This window comes from Desmodus rotundus, chromosome 12 (genome assembly GCF_022682495.2).
Source record: "Desmodus rotundus isolate HL8 chromosome 12, HLdesRot8A.1, whole genome shotgun sequence".
Lineage (NCBI taxonomy): Eukaryota > Metazoa > Chordata > Mammalia > Chiroptera > Phyllostomidae > Desmodus > Desmodus rotundus.
In genome coordinates, this window is record NC_071398.1 from 57,909,691 (window position 1) to 57,929,596 (window position 19,906).

General features: G+C 40.6%; 2 protein-coding genes across 3 annotated transcripts in view; both read left to right on the forward strand.

Annotated features, from left to right (window-relative positions):
* RNPC3 (RNA binding region (RNP1, RRM) containing 3) overlaps positions 1 to 8,165 on the forward strand; it is a 35,722-nt gene extending 27,557 nt beyond the window's left edge. The window contains exon 16 of the transcript XR_008425669.2: positions 1,791 to 8,165. The gene's annotated coding sequence lies outside the window, so the exon portion shown is untranslated. The remainder of the gene's footprint in view (positions 1 to 1,790) is intronic.
* Positions 8,166 to 8,355: 190 nt separating this feature from the next.
* On the forward strand, positions 8,356 to 17,724 carry LOC112313523 (pancreatic alpha-amylase). Of its 2 annotated transcripts, none has more exons than XM_024570087.4 (11): positions 8,356 to 8,522; positions 9,861 to 10,074; positions 10,409 to 10,555; positions 11,346 to 11,543; positions 11,947 to 12,177; positions 12,861 to 12,994; positions 13,869 to 13,991; positions 14,086 to 14,185; positions 15,818 to 15,936; positions 16,131 to 16,256; positions 17,482 to 17,724. In XM_024570087.4, exons 2-11 carry the CDS (start codon positions 9,907 to 9,909, stop codon positions 17,684 to 17,686), a joined length of 1,551 nt encoding a protein of 516 aa, XP_024425855.2. In that variant the 5' UTR covers positions 8,356 to 8,522; positions 9,861 to 9,906; the 3' UTR covers positions 17,687 to 17,724. The 2 variants fall into 2 exon arrangements, with proteins under 2 accessions (XP_024425855.2, XP_071076079.1); XM_071219978.1 differs by lacking the exon at positions 8,356 to 8,522 and adding an exon at positions 8,650 to 8,759.
* The last annotated feature ends 2,182 nt before the right edge of the window (positions 17,725 to 19,906 follow it).

Consider the following 19,906-nt stretch of genomic DNA (forward strand, 5'->3'; position numbering starts at 1 on the left):
AATTTACTTAGTAATTAAAAATTTTTCTGCAAAGAAAACTTAATGGCTAGGTAGTTTCACTGATGAATTCTGCCAAATGCTAAATGTAAACCAACTGTTTTATTGGAAGAGAACACTTCCAAATTAATTTTATGAGTCCTGTATTACCTTGATACTAAAATGAGACACAGTACAAGAAAACAACATGTCACTGCTTTCTCATGAGTATAGATGCAAAAATCCTCAACAAAATATTAAATTGGTCCAGCAGTGTGTAAAAGAAGGATTATACATCATGGTCAAATGAAGTTTATCTTGGGGAATTCAGATTAGTTCAGATTCTGAAAATCCACTGTAATCTATCATGTTAACAGAGTAAAGAAGAAAAAGCATAAATGAAGGAAAAGCATTTGACAGAATTAAACATCCATTCATAAAAACTCACTAAAGTAGGCACAGAAAAGAGCTTCCTTAATCCGGTGAAGAATGTCCACTAAACCTTTAGCTCTCCTAATACTTAAAGGTTAAAGGCTGAACTTTCTCCTAGGATTGAAAAAAGGCAAGGAAGCATATGTTCCCCACTCGTTCTCAACATCTCTGCATAAACCAAGAAAGAGAAAAGCCATACAATTTGGAAATGAAGAAATAAAATTGTCCCAATTCAGAGATGCCACGTAGGAAATCCCAAGGAATTGAAAGGTTCCTACAACTAACAACTGAGTTAAACGAGGCTGCAAAGTTAAAAGTAAAGGTGCAGAAATCAATTATATACCCATATACTAGCACTAAGCAACTATTATTTTGAAATTTGTCTAGAAATACCATTTGCAATAGTACCAAAACTGAAATAATTAGGTATAAATCTACCAAAAATATGTACTAAAACTCTGTGGTGAAAACCATCAATTTTTGGTAATAAAAGATGAAAACAAATGGAAAGAGATAACATGTGCGTGGATCAAACGACTCATGAGTCAAGATGTCAGCTCTTCCCAAACTGACTTACTCCCATTCAAAACTTGTATTTTGTTGATACTGCCAAACTGATTCAGATTTACCGCATTTTTCAGACTGTATGACACACTTCCACCCACCTCATTTGGGAGGAAAATGGGGGTGCGTCTTATCGTCCGAATGTAGCTTATCTGGCTCATGGGGTGGGCAGTGGAGCGGGGTCACAGGAGGCAGGAGCAGGACCACATTTTTTTGCCTCAAAATTTTTTTTTCCCTATTTTCCTCCTCTAAAACCTAGGTGCGTCTTATGGTCTGCTACGTCATGTAGTCTGAAAAATACAGTATTTGGAAAAGGAACGGAGCTAGAAAAACTAGCACAATTTTGAAAGAAACAAAAAAAACTGGATGACTTAGACTACCTAATTCTAATCCTCATTGTAAAGCTAGAGTAATCAGAATAGTGTGGTTTGGGCACAGGAATAGAGAAATAGATCATTGAAACAGAAAAGTCCAGAAACAGACGCACATGTATGGTAAATTAATTTTTCACAAAGGTGAGTTGGCAGTTTAGTGGACTAAGCATAGTCATTTTAGCATATGCTAGACTAGTTGGACACCTGTATTTAAAACAAACCCAAAAAACTCAATGCATTTCTTAAACCTTACACAAAAATGCATTCAAAAATGGATCATAGGCCCAATTGTAAAGCTATAAACTCAGAAAAAGAGTCGGATAAAACCTGTATGACCTTGCTTAGACGAGAAGTTCTTACATACAATACCAGAAGTTTGGTCCATTAAAACAAAGAAAAAGATAAATGGGACTTCATCAAATAAAAATATCCTTTGTTTTTCAGAAGACTCTACTAGGAACATGAAAAGGCAAGCCGCAGACTTGGAAAAATCTTTGCAAAGCATAATTTGACAAAGACTGTATCCAGAATATGTGAAGAACTTTCAAAACTCAATAAAAAGAAAACAAAACACACCTCCCCTAGAAAAGGAACAGTGAATATGAAGACACTTCATCAAAGATGTACAGAGGCAAACAAGCCTGTTGTAAGGTGCACAGCGTTAGCCATGAGACAGATGCAAAACAGAGCCGCAGCAAGGTCGCACTGCACACCTATTAGAACGGCTTAAATGGATGCTGGTGGCACCATGACTTGTCCAAGATGTGGACTCACCATGCTCTCACATATTGCTTATGGGAGTAGAAATTTGTACTTCTGCTCTGCAGAAGAGTTTGGGGAATTTTGTTACAAAGTTAAACATACACTTACACGTGACCTAGCCAGCACATGTCTAAACATTTATCCAAGTGGAACAAGCAAAAAAACGTTCACACAAAAACCTGTGCATGAGGATCCTAGGGACATGCTGGGTGGGAAGCACCAGGAATTCCTCTACCTCACTAGACAGCAACTGCACTGTTAGAAACTGCCTGTTGTATTCTGGAACTCTGGAGGCCCAGGAAGGCTTGTGAATTCCAGGGGAAGGCTTGGGCAGTAAATTGCAGTTAAGTTCATTCAGTTTCAGCTCCTAGCATAGTAGGAGCTATCCATGCCCCACCCCCAGCCATGTGGTAGGCCACTGCGCATGTGTACCCAGGGCAGCTTGCACGCAGCTGGTGGGAGTCAGGATAGGCAGAAAGCACCTTGACCTGTACGTGTTGGGGCCCTGTGCTCTGACAGCTGGTTGCTGCTTCTGATCAGAGGTGCAGAGAGGTGGGCAGCCATGCATGGTGGTTGTACCTCCCATTGTAAGCCCACCTCCCCCTGCTTAGCCTTTTCCTGCCCCTCTTTGTTTTTTTCTTTTTCTCCTTTTGGGAGCCAGCATTGAGGACAGTACATTACAAAACAAGTGTACATATGGGGAAAAGTGGAAATGTACCATGTATGCGAAGGGAAAGGCTCAAAACAGATCTGAGAAGACCTTAGGTTTTATACTTCAGGCTGATGCACAGCATACAATAATCAAAACACAAGAACTATTGAAAAACCAGCAAACCCTGGGAAGGCAGAGGATCTGAGTTTCAGAGTTACCGTGTTATTAAGTTCAAGTGTCCAGTTTTCAGCAACAGCAAAAGACAGACATGCAAAGAAACTGGGAAGTACGGCTCACTGGAAGGGAAAGAAAAAAAAACTGTCCCTGAGAAAGACCTGATGGCAGACATACTAGACAAAGAAGGTTATTTAAAAAAAAAAAGTATGAACAAAATAGAAATATCAATAATAAAGAGAAAACTTACCAAGACACCAAAGGGATTCTGGAGCTGAGAAGTACAGTACAATAACTAACATGAAAAATTTACTAGAGGGATTCCAAGGAAGATTTGAGTGGGCAGAAGAAACAATCAGCAAACTGGGAGGTAGGACAATGGAAGTTACTGAGTCTGAGGAACAGAAAGAAAAAAGATGGAAGAAAGCAAAGCTAAGGGACCTGTGGGCTGCCATCGAGCTGACCGCATAGACTCTGGAAGTCTCCGGTGGGGGGAGAGAAAGAGGCAGAGGATACTTGAAGAAATAACGGCTGAAAGCTGCCCAAATCTGGTAACAGTTGTGATTGTAAACATCCAAGGAGCTCAACAAATCCCAAATAGATGAATTCAGAGACCCACACTGACGTGCATTGTACTCAGATGTTTAAAAGAGAGAATCTTGAAAGCAGCAAGCAAGAGAGAAGTGAATTGCCACATACAAAGGACCCTCAGTAATATTAGCAGCAGAGTTCTCATCAGAAACCTTGAAGCTCAGAAGGCAGTAAGCTAATATATGCAAAGTGCCAAAAGAGAAACAAAAACCTCAACTAGGAATCATATGTGGTAAAACCATTCTTCTAAAGTGGGAGAGAAATAAGACATTCCCAGAAAAACAAACCTGAGGGAGTTGCTTCCAACGAGGCCTACCCTGGAAGAAATGCTTAAGGGACTCTTGCAGGGTGAAATGAACGGACACTAGACAGGGACTCAAAGCCACATGGGGAAATACAGATCTCAACAAAGGGAATACATATGTGGGCAATTACAAAAGCTAGCATTACTGTAACAGTTTATAAGCGCAATTCTTCTCTACGTTATTTAAGAGTAATGCATTTAAAATAATTATGTGTGGGGGCACACACACACAATTATTGTGCCCCCACACATAATTAGTACACAAAGATGTATTTTGGGGACTTCAAAAATGAAAAGGAGTGGGAACAGAACTGTAATGCAGGTTTGTATGCTCTTGATGTGAAGCTGGCATAAGTTCCAAATACAGTGTTATATTTCTAGGATGTGAACCCCATGGTGACTACAGAGAAAGCAGCTACAGAATATCCACAGAAGGAAATGAGAAAGTAAACATTTCACAGCAAAAAATCAACTAAACACAAGACACTAAACCAGGAAATGAGGGACCCACAAGCTATAATGCATATAGAAAAATGAGCAAAATGGCTGAGATAAGTCCTTCCCCTTCCGCTATTACTTTAAGTGTAAATGAGCTCATCTTCAGTTAAACGCAGAGATTAGGAGACTGAATAAAAACGTATGATCCAACTTTATGCTGTCTACAAGACTCAGTTCCAAAGACAAGTAGATTTTAAAGGAAAGAGAAAAAAATATTACATGCAAGTAGTTAGCAAAAGAAATGGTGGGCATACAGACAAAATACATTCTACATCGAAAAGGATGCAAGGGAAAAGGACATTCGATATTGATACAAGTTTCAATAGAGCAAACGTATGTAACAATTAGAAACATTGAGGCACCTAGTGACCATTAAAGTGTGTGAAGCAAAAAATGGACAACATTGAAGGGAAAAATAAGTAATTCTACAATGATAGTTGGAAACTTCAGCACCCCACTTGTGATAAGGGATCAAATGGGACAGAAGATAAGTAAGGAAATAGAGGACGTAACACAAAAAACCAACTAGGTCTAACAGACATGTGCAGAACACACTACAACAACAGCACACATTCTCACCACGTGCACGTGGGCGTTCTCCAGGACAGACTCTATCAGGACACAAATTAAGTTACAATAGATTTTTAAAAAGATATACAGAATATCTTCTCAGATCGCAGTGGGATTACATTAGAAATCAGTAACATAGGAGAGCCGTAAATTCCCATTCCCATTGAAATTAAACCATGATTCTTGAATAACCAATGGGTCAAAGAAGAAATCACATGGGAAATTAGAAAATAGAGACGACTGAAAGCAAAAACAATGTACAAAATGGGGTGCATTGAAAGTGGTGTGAAGGGGAGAATTTATAATTACTTAGAAACAGTGAAGATCTTAAATCAATAACCTACTTTGCAACTTAAGGAACGAGAAAAAGAACAAAGTAAACCAAAAGTTAGCAGAAGAAAGGAGATAAAGATTAGAAGTAAATGAAATAGAGAACAGAAAATAATAGAGAAAATCAATGAAACCAGTTGTTTCAAAGAAACCAGCAAAGGCAAACCTTTAGCTAGATGGGCAAGAAGACTCAAGTTACTAAAATCAGAAATGGAAGTGGAAAAATACTGCATATTTTACAGAAGTAAAAAGAATGATAAAATAGTAAAATGAGGAACTGTACACCAATTAATTAGATAACTAGATGAAATTGACAAGTTCATAGAAATACATGATCAACTAAAACTAAATTACAAAGCAATAAGAATTCTGAATAAACCTACAACTAGTAAGGAGATTGTATCAGCAACCAAAAATCTAACAGCAAAGAAAAGCCCTGGACCTGATGACTTTACTCTGGAATTCTAGCAAACATGTAAGGAAGCCATAATACCAGTCCTTCTTGAATATTTTCCCCAAACTTGAAGTGGAGGGAACCCTTCCTGACTCATGCTATGAGACCAACATCACAAAGCCGAGAAACAGTACAGACCAATATGTCTCTTATGATTATTTATGCAAAAATCCTTGTCAAAGAACTAGCAAACTGAATTCAACAGCATATTTCAAAAGGTTTATACATCACGTTCAAGTGGGATCTATTTCTGGAATGCAAGGATGGCTCAACATATGAAGATTTATCAATGTAACACCCCATTTAAAACAACGAAGGACAAAGCAACAGGGTCCTCTCAACTGACAGAGAAAATGCATTTGACACGTGCAACACCCTTTCATGATGAAAATACTCAACAAATGCACATAGAAGGAGACTTTAAACATAATGAAAGCTATATGTGAAAAGCCCACAGTGAATCATCAAGTTAATTATCACATCCGTCTTTTCACATATTTACCTTTAAGTTCTCTCTCAGCACATTTCAATGACACAATAGCATTAACTACGGTCACCTTGAGATACTAGATCCTCGGACCTTGCCCATTTGGTAACTAAAAGTTTGTATCCTTGTACCAAACTTGCCATGTTTTCCCCATCCCCTAGTCCCTGGAGATCACTTTTCTCCTACCTGGCTATAAGCTGCACGTTTTTTATTTTTATTTTTTTAGATTGCACATATTCTCCATCTCCTGTGAGTGTCCGCCCAGTTGTGCACACTCCAGGCTCCGCTCCTCCCTCTCTGGGCAACTCACCCGGATCCTCAGCTCCTACAAGCACTTTGCACCTACTTCAGATGCACACGTGGGTGGAGGACCCCCAGGTGTCCTGGCGTAAATGTGCAGACAGGCACTTGGGTTCAGTTATCTCTGTCCAATGAGTTGCAGATGAAGGAGGAGCGAAGGAGGGTGCGACTCCTGCCCTGTGGTGCTGACGGCACAGTCCTGTCACTGTCCAGTGGTTATTTGTGTGATGCAAATGCTTCTAGTCTCATTCCTAGCTCTCATGTTCCTATCAATAAAATTAAGATTAGATTTAGGTAAGTCGTTCCAAATGACAGAATGAAACCAGAACAATGTATTAATGGTAGATTTTTTAAAACAAAATGAAATTTTATAACTTTTGTATTAAAATTTTTTTTAATTTTTAAACAAAATTTTAAAGATTTTATTTATTTATTCTTAGAGAGAGGGAAGGGGAGGGGGAGAAACATCAGTGTGTGGTTGCCTCTCACATGGCCCCCACCGGAGACCTGACCTGCAACCTCAGTCATGTACCCTGACTGGGAATCAAACCGGTGACCCTTTGGCTCACAGGCCGTGCTCAGTCCACTGAACTACACCAGCCAGAAGAAATAGCTTTATATATTTCTTTGAAATGTTAGTGATTATTTAGAGCTGAACTCTGGAAATCAGTGGACTAGTTTATTCTAACAGTCTCTTTCAATGTCGATATTCTTTGTCCCTGTGGGTTATTCTACTCTTGACTTCCCACATCCCAAGAGAAAGCAAATGTCATATTGAATGTGTTTTGAATCAAAGAGCTTATGCGCTTTAACAGTCACGGGGCCTCAGAGCAAACCATTGCTGTGCGTGCATTTCATTGCCAAAGCACATCGCGTGGACACTCCCGAATTCAACGGGGCAGGCGTGTATATTTCACCTGCAGGGGCGAGTACTGAATATTTAGGAACAACAAAACATTCGGTGGGTGCATGTAAGATCCAGAATAAAAACTAACTAGGCAAAATTAATTTTGTTAGAGCGAACATTTGAAAGACAAAAAATAAGAGACTAACCCTCACTATTTCTTCAGTCTTTCAAACATATTAGCAAAACAAAGTTTCCAGATTCCAAATTATCTTCAGAGGCAATATTTGATTATATTTTCATAACAATCCAGGGACAGAGACTGCGAGGACTGGGTAGTGGTTTAGAGCTCACTATGGCGTCAAAGTGCTTGCTTTTGACTTTCAGTATCAACATTTACAAACATTTGACCATGGACACGTGGCATTACTTAGCTTCTCCTGCCTCAGACTCCTCCTTTTGAAACTGTGTACAGCCATAACCATATCTTGCATTTAAGTATTGTCAGAACTCAAAGTGGGAATACATAGAAATGGCACACAGCAACCCTCCATGCATGTTGCTAATTGTTTTTAGTTACTTTTGGATTTTTATCATATCAACAATACTATTATTCTCATTTTCTCAGTGAGGATCTAAAAGTAATCTATAGACTTAATGGTTTTACAGTTCACACGGTCGATGGCAAAGCTTGGATTCAAAGTTGGTTTCTTGCTGAAGAGACTTTGTTTCCATTCTAATCCCTCTCATGTTCCCCAATAATTTCACACAATTATGTTCTCATCTGTCCAGGTCATTGAGGTTATTTTAGCAAACTTTTTTCCCCAATGGATTCATCTAAATGGCCCGGAAAACAAGGAGTTGTTGGGATGGGGAGAGGACATTGAGAGAGAGACAGGCAGGCAGGCGAAGAGAAAGCAAAGCCAGATGGTGCAGAGCAATCAGAAGCCGTGGCAGGGCTGCACACCGAGGGGGGAGGGGGAGACGGACTGAGCTGATGTCATTGTGAAGCTCGGGTTAGACTTTGTACGAATTGGATTCGGGAATGCAACACCTGCTGGAAGGAAGGGGGTTCCAGGAAATCTGTGAAGTCTTACATGCAGCTTCCCCTAACCCCCAACTGAAGAGAAAGAACGTTTTTTAAAACTTCATAATTGAAAAAGACTGAACTGAAGGTTTGAGAGATTGCTGATTTAAAGAAGTTGAGGTGGTAAGTTATTTTAATGTGGAGTTTTTTTGAGTATCATACAATCCCTTTCCCACTTTTGTCTCTTGTGTTGAAATAAGTGGGTTTTGTCATATGATACGATGTAGTGCAAAGTTTCACCACCTATTTTAGGTTTGGTGACAAGTCAGGTTTCAGCTGCCAGCAGGACAGAGTGTACTGTTTATACTTGAAATGCATCTGAACCTTCACTCAAAGTGTTTCTCTCGGTTCAGAAACCTGGTAGGCAAACTTGATTATCTGCCTTCTTTCTTCAAACACTCATTGTGTGACTTATTAACCTGAGCTCAGGTCCCTTTTTTTTGTTTTGTTTTCATTTTTTGGGGGTAGGAGAGAGTGCTCATAGGCTTCAGGGGGGGCTTTTTAAGAAAATTGTACATGAGGTTCAATGTGAAATTTAGAGGGATTATGGCTTTTTTCAGTAAAAGAAAGCACTGCCTTCACCAAGTATAGTAATGCGGCCACCTAAAGCTCTAGAATATTGATAACTGGAAAATAGAACAAAACAAAAACACCCGGAGGGAAATGTAAGTGATCAAATAACAGACATTGATGTGAAACTGAAAGTATTCCTATTAAAACTTTAACAACAGTTCCACTAAATCACTCGCTGTGAAGATACTTATGAAGCATCTAGACTAACAACAAATGACAAGAGCAGCTAACTTGTCTCCTCTTGGTCAAGATTAATTCATTGGCATGTTAAAAAAATGATTCGAGTCTGCCGGAGATGTGAGGCTGTTTGGGATGAGGATAAAGAAAGAAAAAACGCGCGCACAACCGCTCTAGCCATTGCATTAAGCCCATGCTTTCCTGGAGGGGAAATTCGTGGACGTTCAAATTCCAAGCACTTTCTTAAGTCGCAATGCACAGATTTTAGTAACTGAAGATTTGGGCTGGGAGTGAAAAACAGAACTAAACTAAACGTCCTATTTCTTTTTGGAGTTGAGACATTACAAATGTTTGCAAATAGGTGGTGAAGGCAATAATTTGACTATGAATGTAGTTGGCTCTGTTTGTGATTTTCCTTCTATCCTTGAAGGACTTCAGAAATAAAATCTAATCCTAAATAAATAATACATGATTAAGGACTCTCTTTTTATGTATATGAAAGGCCAGATGTTTAGAAAGGTTAACATTCCCTCAATAAGGAAAACATTAAGCGCTAGAAGGTCATCTAGATTATTTTCCTGGAAGATTTTAGGCTCCTTCTTTACCTGTTCACACTATTATTGATAGTGCTTTTCAGATTATGAATAAACATCCTGTGTTCTGCGTATTCATGCATGTTCACACTGACTGTGTAAAATGTGCTTCTGACAGGGATATAAATAGCCGCTGGAAAGAACACTGACAACTGCAAAGCAAAATGAAGTTCTTTCTCTTGCTTTCGGCCATGGGGCTCTGCTGGGCCCAGTATGCCCCGAACACCAAGCCCGGACGGACCTCCATCGTTCATCTGTTCGAGTGGCGCTGGGTCGATATTGCCCTTGAATGTGAGCGATACTTAGCTCCCAAAGGATTTGGAGGGGTTCAGGTGGGTGCTGTTCACAGGATGAATTGTGGGGTTTGCTGGGCTTGAGTGAATGGCAGGGTCCGTGAGAGGCGGGGGCATTGCACTTCACACATCAGTACTCTAAGTAAGGAGTTTCGTAGGAAGACACAAACTTTGGTATTGTTGGCAGCTTTTACGTTTTGTTTCTGCTATACTCTTCCTTCAGTAGGATATTTCTCACATACTGTTAATAATAGTAAATACATGTAGCAATTTACACAGAGTCAGAAATAATTTTAAATCTTGATTATTTTCTAGAATATCCAATCATACAAAGTAAGCCGTAATTTGATACCTGTGATTATTTTGTTTGTAGATCTCTCCACCCAATGAAAATGTTATAATCAATCACCCTTCAAGACCTTGGTGGGAAAGATACCAGCCAATCAGCTACAAGTTGTGTACGAGATCAGGGAACGAAGAGGAATTCAGAGACATGGTGACTCGATGTAACAACGTCGGTGTAAGGAACTTCGTTTCCTTTGAAAGCACTGTGTAGACAGATGGCTTGTCTCTCCTGCTGCTTGCTCCTTTTGAGCAGAGCATGTTCCATATGCTTCATTTTACTTTCTACTTGAGCTATAACTAAAACTTCATTGTTGCTTATTGTCCAGTTTTGTAAGTCTTTGTATATGTGCCGTTTATCTACTAAAAATGCAAGTCCCAGTTTAAAGCAATCTTACTTGTAAAGCAAGTATCAACTTTTAACCTTTATAATGATACATTTTCCGGAGAGTACTTTCCAGTTAGAAATGGGAAATTCCAGTTACAATGTTAGCTGTCACTTTTATGTGACGTGTGTCTCTATCCGTAATTCTCAAGTCTTCCTCCCCATGGGTTTTTGATGATAAATAGATATAATTTCTTTGATGAGGAGCATAATGAGAGATGATAGTAGAGTCTGGCTGCTTTCTGAGGATGAGCCATGGAGATTTCAAAAATCAGTAATCTCTTGTCTCAATGTATTCTTACCCCCCCCCCCAAATAAAGGCTCTTCGCATGTTTTCATAGTTATGGTAGTTTCCGGTTCAGTTTCTGGTGCTGTTAATCTACCATATATGTGAACATTTGGCCACGTGACTAGAGTGCATGCAGGGAGGTCTTCACCTGGATTTCCCTTCACACTTGACTCTCGGTCCTCTTAAAGTCCCAAGCAGTTGGAGCGTTACGGTCATGCTGTAAACTGTAGTCACTAATATCGCAGATGTCTGCCTCTCTACGAACCATCCTGAAGTGGAAGCGCTGCCTTTCAGGTCCATGTCTACGTGGACGCCGTGATCAATCACATGTGTGGGAACGGTGTGGGAGCGGGAACCAGCAGCACTTGCGGGAGCTACTTCAACCCTGGAGCCAGGGACTTCCCCGCAGTGCCCTTCTCTGGGTGGGACTTCAATGATGGCAAATGCAGAACCGGCAGCGGAGACATCGAGAACTACAGTGACCCCTACCAGGTAACTGTACAAACCGGTGTTCGAGTAAAGGGCTCTCTACACCTTTCACTGTCTACGGAGAGCTTATCCATCTCCACTGAAATGCTAGCTGAGATTCCCTAAGAAAACGGGATTGCAGGTATGACTGTTTAAAAATAAGAAACGCACATCAATATTTAAAACACTTTCCTCAGTTTCATCTCTCCCAATTAAAAAGCCCATCTCCTTTACTTCCTACATTCTCCATTTTCGTAATAGAAAATGTTTCCCAGGTAGGTCCAGACTAGAATGTCCATGTCCCCAGAGCCCAGCGCAAAGAAGACACTATAGAAACACCAGTGAATGAATAAATGAGTGACTGACCACATGATTCTCAGGGGAACGCGATGTGCATGCATCCCCCGCCAAATTTCTGCCCCAACAGGTCAGAGACTGTCGCCTGGTTGGTCTCCTTGATCTTGCGCTGGAGAAGGACTACGTGCGCTCCAAGGTCGCCGAGTACCTGAACCACCTCGTTGACCTGGGCGTGGCAGGGTTCAGAATCGACGCCTCCAAGCACATGTGGCCTGGAGACATGAAGGCAGTTCTGGGGCAGCTGCATCCTCTGAACACAACCTGGTTCCCGGAAGGAAGTAAACCCTTCATTTACCAGGAGGTAGGTCGACCCGTCTATTAGCCTATACAAGATCGCCTAACTCAGTAGGAAATAGACGGCAGATTTAATGAGAAATATAACTTCTGTAGGCTAATCACTGGACCATTTGTGTAGTACAGGAATCAGCTGGTAGAACAGCATGCTCTCATCTTTCACTCGGAGGCGGTTCTTCATCAAACTCTCTCGTTGTTACAAGGGGTCTCAAGGAAGGACGTGCAGAGAATTTATTTAGGCTGCAAATGTCTCCTTGCCATGCCCCGTCTCCCCGGAGACCATTTCAGGGGAAACGCAGTAACACAGCCGTTGTCTGTGCCCGGCTCTCTGGGTTTAAATCTCACCTGCAGCAGTTAGCTGTGTTGTTGCTGGCCAACCTCCCTACGCAGAACTTATTTCGTGTGAGGGAAGGGGATAGTGGTAATAGCCGTGTCTGTGTTTTCGTCAGAAAATTAGATGAGTTAATACTTATTTATGTGCGAGACCGGACGAGGCTGGCGCTCCCGCAGGACAGCAGGTTGCCCGGTCGGGGCACTTGTCACGTGGTCGAAAATAGGAATCTTGGCGTAGGGAGAGTGGCGTGGGGCATTTCAAATAGCACGGATGGTTTCGAGCCATTTGCTATGTCATGCTCACTCGTGGGTTAAAATTCTAAGCTAAAGTGGTGTTTTCCCCTGTATTCCTTCTAGGTGATCGATCTGGGTGGCGAGCCGATCAAAAGCAGCGAGTACTTTGAAAACGGCCGTGTGACAGAGTTCAAGTACGGCGTGAAACTGGGCACAGTTCTGCGCAGGTGGAATGGAGAGAAGATGGCCTACCTGAAGTACGTGAAATATGGTCTGTCTTCTGAATCACGTCGCACACTTGTTATATATCGTATCACCCCAGTAGGAGTTGTCTCATTAAGACCTTACTTAGACCACTATCGAGGAGTCGGGTGCCAATAACAAGTGGTGTCGTTCCCCAAACTCGAATTGATCGTTGTCATTATTCAGAATGTCAGTCGCAGGGAGGTGTATCTAGAAACCCAGAACACAGCCTGGAGGCTGTGATTTGTGTGTCCCGTGCTCGCACCGGGTGTGACTGTTGCCAAATCGCCTGTGAGGTCCAGGTTGTTGTTCAAGCCACTCTACCATTTATAAAGCCCCACCACGTGGGTGTACTGTCGAGTTTACATGTGTTATACCAATTCACTCCAGATTTTAAAATAGCGATATTATAAAAGTACAATATTGAAGCCTTGCCTTAACCCGGTTCCCCGTTCTGATGTGGGTGTGGCCCTCCTGACGTCCATCTAAATTATACCGAACTAAAACTTCTGAAAGGACTTTTTTTAATAGCAGGAATACCTCTAACATGAATGTAATAAAGCAATTCATGCATGTATATATCTCTGTATGTTTATACATGGAATGTATTTGCAGAAAATACAGCTATATCTACTATCGTGTACACACAGGGGTGGGCACACATAGGTTACAGTTGTTTATATAGAAAGAATACAAATAAATAATACCATAGTTAATAAATAATAATACAAATATAAACTCACGCCTGTACACCTACGTGTGCCCGTCCCTGTGTATATAACAGACCTTGCAGAAAAGTCCTTTCAGTAGAGAATTTCAGGCGGGGACTCCAGGCTGGAAGACACGCATGTGCAGGTTCCGCTAATGGGCACCTGTGTGTTTGCGCAGGAGCTGGGGCGAAGGCTGGGGCTTCATGCCGTCTGACCGCGCGCTCGTCTTTGTGGACAACCACGACAACCAGCGCGGACACGGGGCCGGAGGGGCGTCGGTCCTCACCTTCTGGGACTCTCGGTCAGAAGCGGTTTTCCATTGTATCCCCACCTAGCTTTTAGGCACCCTAAAAACGTTGTTCTCTGTTATGACGATACCATTTTGTGACTTTCAGACTGTACAAGATGGGCGTGGCGTTCATGCTCGCCCACCCTTACGGGTTCACACGGGTGATGTCGAGCTTCCGTTGGCCCAGGTATTTTGAGAACGGAAAAGTAAGTTTTGGCGTTGTATGAAATACTTGTTTCTCAAGAAAAGGAAGGCAGTTTTGTTCTGACTTCCCATGATACCAATACATGTATGAGTCATTGATGGGATATATTGGTGTAAGCCTGATGCAGGGTTTGTGGCAATGCAGCAGCTATTAAAAAACTAACATTTATGGTCTCTGTCGTCAACTGGTATGTAAGCTACTTCAGAAATAGGAGAAACATACCTCCTTACTTCCCCAAAATATTCAAAAAAGAGGATACAGTGAGTATAGTATGTTCCTCTCATCAGTACCTCCTTTACAGCGCTGGTATGTGAATGACAAAGGAATACTTCAAGGAACTTAAAACAGTACCTGTCCATAGCAATGTAAATACTGGTTATATACTTCAAAAAAAAGTTCTGTGGAAGGGAAAAACAGTATCTAGTTGAACTGAGGTTAAATAGGCAAAGCATTTTACAAGAAAGAAAATATATGTATTAAAGAACATAAATTTACAGACTATCTTGGGGAAGATTAGTACAGGGCAAAATCTTCGGGAAAGGCATTACTCTGAGTAAAAATGTTTAAAAAGAAACTGCAAAATAAAGTTTTAAATGTATTTAGAAAATTAGTGGAAACTTTTCTTTTTAAAGTGAAGATTTCAGCTGTAGCATCATATAGCGACTTCACAGCTAAAGGAGAAAATCCTCTTCCCTACAAATCGGACAGATATTTATCTAGTTTCTCCCGGATTCCTTTCACTTTGAGAAGCCCCCTGCTCTGTACAGAAACTCACTCATTCTATTGTTAGACAGGTTTACTATTCAGATGTCCCTATGTATGGAGCCAACTTCTGCAGATTTCCACTAAGTGGTCTTATTTCTGATGTCAGGAGTCACGGACCACGTCCATTTCCATTTTTCCTGTAACATTTCCACTTTTCTGATACTTCTGCATGCTCCAAAATCTTAGCTTTGTCCACTGTTTGTCACATGACCTGATTTTTAAGACACACAGTGAGAATCTTCCTGGGCATAATCTGTATGTTTCCTAGGTTTATCTTACGAAGTACCAGTTGGGGAAACACAATTTTAAACCTCTGCTCAAGTGAGGAGAGAGTATGGTGATGTCTTGTTTGATGCATTTATCCAAAAGGAAGAATGAAGGGCACCATTCTTAGATCTGTTTAGCAGTTATCACATTCAAGACACTTTTGCATATATTATTTAATTTTATAGCATCTAAATAATATCCCTATTTTACAGAAGAAGAAAATAAGGCACAGAGAAGTTATGTATATTGGCTGAGTTTTCTTAGTAGTAAAATGTTCTAATCCTGCCGTTGCTGATGCTAAACTCCTGGCTATGTCAGTGATATCGCACTACCCACAGTGATGTGAGAAGCCATTGCAATTTCTGGGAAAGAAAACGAGAGGGTAAAACAAATTCCCTTTGACATGCGGCGCCAGAAAACGAGAAGCTAGAGGGAAGTTGAGGAGGACTCGGTGGAGGGCTTTCCTGAAGGAGCTGGATTTTAAGTGCAGACAGACACTCCAGGGCACACACAGGACAGATTGGGTGCGGTGTATTGGGGAAGGAAGAGGCAAAACTACTTAATATTACAAGTCTGAGCATTTTTAATTCTTTCTATTAAGGATATTAATGATTGGGTCGGTCCACCAAATAATAATGGAGTAATTAAAGAAGTGACTATTAATCCAGACACTACTTGTGGCAACGACTGGGTCTGTGAGCATCGTTGGCGTCAGATAAGGTGGGACGACCTTTTTAAGGATGTTCTCTAGATTGGGGGTGGAAGGTGGGGGGGTGGGGGGAAATGGTGGTGGGAAGATGGAGACAACTGCACTGGAACAAAAATTTTTTAAAAAGGAAAAAAATAAACTTTTTTCACCTTCTATTTTAAACTGCTGACGTACTCACAGCAGTTGCACCGTATTTCGTTTTTAGGAACATGGTTATGTTTCGTAATGTAGTCGATGGCCAGCCCTTCACAAACTGGTGGGACAATGGAAGCAACCAAGTAGCCTTTGGAAGAGGCAACAGAGGGTTCATCGTCTTTAACAACGACGACTGGTAAGCAGATGTCAATTACAATTGTATTTCATGCTAACGTGTGCTGGGTTTATCCTTTTCTCTCGCCGCTCGTTTGCTTTTTTATATCTGAAAAATTCCTTAGTTAGTGGATCAACAACATAGAGATCAGAAAAGGAGCTGGAAAGGAAACAACAGCTCTTACACTTTCAGCCTCCTCTTGATAAGGGGTTTCTGTGCTGAGCAGAGGGAGTTCTGTGCACCTTGCGATCACATGCCTCACGTCTGCTCACGTGCCCACCTCACACGAAATACAGCCGTTCGTACACACGTTGTGAAGTCACTAGAAGAAGCTGTCCTACTGGCCCTCTTTTATTTAAATACAGAAGTGGAAAACTAGAGCGTCGGAACCGAAATGCCTTCTTTCTCTAGCTCTTTCTCTCAACTGCTCTTCCGCCAGTTTCTTTGGTCTTTGTCTTCACTCCTCTCTCTCTCTGTGACAGTATCTTTTTTGAAGCACATGTGTAAAGAGTATGTATCTTATGGTAAACAATGTTTTTAGGGGAGTTTTAAGTTTCCATCTGAGACCAGAACTATGGCTCAGGAGACCTCTCTGCAGGCAGTCGGAATGTCTCTGCCCAGGGACGACTTCCCCTCATACTTAGCTCATCCGAGCCTAAATTGTGTCTTACTGACAAAACAAAATTAATCCAATGTATCTCTCCTGCTGAAAGAATCCATGAGTAGTCCTTCAGTTTCTGCCTTTATGTTTGGGAGAGCCAACATAAGTGTATGAGACAGCTTTACATTTCAAACTAGGTGCTTCTTCAAAGAAATGTTAGGTTATTTGTATCTCCAGCCCGAATTCATTTTAGCCTCTTGAAAACATGAGAGTTTTTTGAAGAAATAATCAAATTTAAAAAGTTTAAAGTAACTTGCAATTTCTTCAGTTCAGATGGGGCACACTGACAATATCTGTGTCTACCACAGGAAGCACTTTTATCTCGCGGGGCAGGATAACTCCACTCTTTGCCGATAGTCTACACCCCTGGTTTTCTGTCGTGTTCACTAGCGACGAGCAAGTTGCTAAGTCTTCTGCAAGACTGCTTTTGTTCCTGAGAAAACTACTGCCTTCCACCGGAGAGGTCTTTGTGGGTGGATCTTCTCCTCCTGGAGCCCCTGACTATTACGGTTCTGCCGTGTGATTTAGAGGTATTCTTGCCTTGAATTGTCGACTTCAGGTGAAATCTTAGCTTTTGTTTTACAGGCCATTATCTTTGACTTTGCAAACGGGCCTTCCTGCTGGCACGTACTGTGATGTTATTTCTGGAGATAAAATCGACGACGACCAGTGCACAGGAATTAAAGTCTATGTTTCTCACGACGGCAACGCCCACTTTTCTGTCAGTGACTCTGCCGAGGATCCGTTTATCGCAATTCATGCTGAATCTAAACTGCACAATTTGAATTAAACACGTACGTACCCCGAGAAATAACCAAGTGTATGTCTTTTTTTTACATTGATAAATTCTTATAATTCAGTCATTTTTGGTAACACTGTAGTAAATAATCGACTTGAAAACTCAGAAGAGCATAAAAAATCACATAATTTTACACTTATAAAATAATTACAGTCGACATTTTGTTATATTTTAGAAGACTCATATTAACCTATTTGTCAGAGTTGGGGGGCCTGGTGAAAATGGTGAAGGGAATGGGTGAAAAAAATTCATGGACATGGACAACAACATGGTGATTAGGAGGGGGGGTCGGGGAGTCAGAGGAGGGACAAGGGGGACAAATGGTGATGGAAGCAGACTTGACTTTGGGTGGAGAACATACAATACAATGTACAGATGACGTATTGTAGAATTGTACACCTGAAACCTACATAATTTTATTAACCAATGTGACCCCAATCAATTCAATAATTTTTAAAAAATAAATAAACGAACTAATTAAGAAAAGAGATTTCTAAGAACTCCGACAGGCACCTTGATAAACACATTTGTTGACAACACCAGCTGCCCAGCTACGGGTCACTAATGTATGACTGTCTTTATTTCTTCCACGCCGTGTTTCTAGCAGTTAGGGATAGCTGACTTAATGATGATTCCTGTAAAAATTAGTATCATTTGGGTGGTTTTAACAATGTGAAAGCCCTTTTACAGCAAATACATTTAAAAATAAACTAAACTTAAAGTATGCAATCTGTAATTCTAATTATATGGAACTCACAGGAATCTTTTTTTCTTTCTGTGCGTCCTTTTCTCCTTTTCTTTCTGTATGGAATAGTTTTAACTAGATGCCGTCCAGCTTTTTGTTCTACCACTTAACCCTCACTATGGACGGATGTTTACTTAGGGCTCTCCGGATACCGTGACCAGGGTTTCCTCCTGAGTCTCTAGCTATTCATTCTCCTCCTCCCTGACATTAAATGTGGGATTTGTTCCTCCTCCTCCACATCATCAAAAACATTTGTTATTAATCCAATGCACTTCTCTACCTTTATCTGACTTCACAACAGGATTTAAAATGCTGAGCCTCTCCCTCCTCCTCTATTCCGTGGGCTTCTGTGACTCCCTCCTCTTAGCCTCCCTTTTTTCCTCACTGATTGCCCTTTTCCCACATTTTTACTGGCTCTCACCTTCGGTTTGACATGAGGACGCATTTGGATCTATAATTACCCTGCTTTACTCGCTCAGTCGATTGGACCTTTAGTCTCAGGACACTGTTTGGCACATGTTACGTAAGAGCTCAATGATTTTCTGTAAAATAAATCGAGATAATGAGAGGAAGGAAAGAAACATAGATCATTTTTGAGGAGAGAATTATTAGTAAAGATGTGGCCTGGGAATAGAAATAGTTTTATTCTCTCTCTGATTCTTCCCAAGATTGATTCATTCTTGGTTAACCCTGATTTCTCAGGTCAGAAATGTCGTGGGATCTCAATAGAGGCAAAAAAGTATTTGACAAAATTCAACAACCTTTCATGGTAGAAAATCAAAAAATTAACTATAGAAGGAATGTATTTCAGCATAGTAAAGGACTTTTATGACAGCCCACAGCTAATATTATATTTAATAGTAAAAAGCTAAAGGGTTTTTTTTTTAAGAGTAGGAACACGACAAGCATTCCTGCTCTCACCACTTCTATTTGACACAGTACTGGAAGTCCTAGCAAGATCAATCAGGCAAGACAAAGGGATAAAAAGCATCCAAATCAGAAAGAAACAAGTAATACTGACTCTGTTTCCAGATGACATGATCTTATCATGGAAACTCCTAAAGACTCAAGTAAAAAAGTGTTAGAGCTGATGATAAAATTTAGTTTAAACTGTAAGATACAAAATCAACGTGTAAAAGTTGGTTTTGTTTCTATACACTAACATTGAACTATCAGAATGAGAAGTTAAGAAAGCAATTGTATTTACTATAGCATAAAAATAAAGTACTTAGGAATAAATTTAACCAAAGAGGTGAAGGATTTATACACTGAAACTATAAGACAATCATGAAAGGAATTGAAGAAGATACAAATAAATGGAAAGGTACCCTGTGTTCTTGTTATTAGAAGAATTAATATTGTTAAAAATGTCCATACTACACAAAGCAATCTATAGATTCAATGCAGTCTCTATCAAAATTCCAGTAGCATCTTTCACTGGAAAAAAAAATCCAAACATTCATATG

Coding starts and splice junctions, on each gene's coding strand:
- LOC112313523 (XM_024570087.4), top strand. CDS start 9,907: ATGAAGTTCTTTCTCTTGCTTTCGGCCATGGGGCTCTGCTGGGCCCAG. Junction 12,995..13,868: donor GAGAAGATGGCCTACCTGAA/GTACGTGAAATA, acceptor GTGTTTGCGCAG/GAGCTGGGGCGAAGGCTGGG. Junction 14,186..15,817: donor GGTATTTTGAGAACGGAAAA/GTAAGTTTTGGC, acceptor CTTTCTATTAAG/GATATTAATGATTGGGTCGG.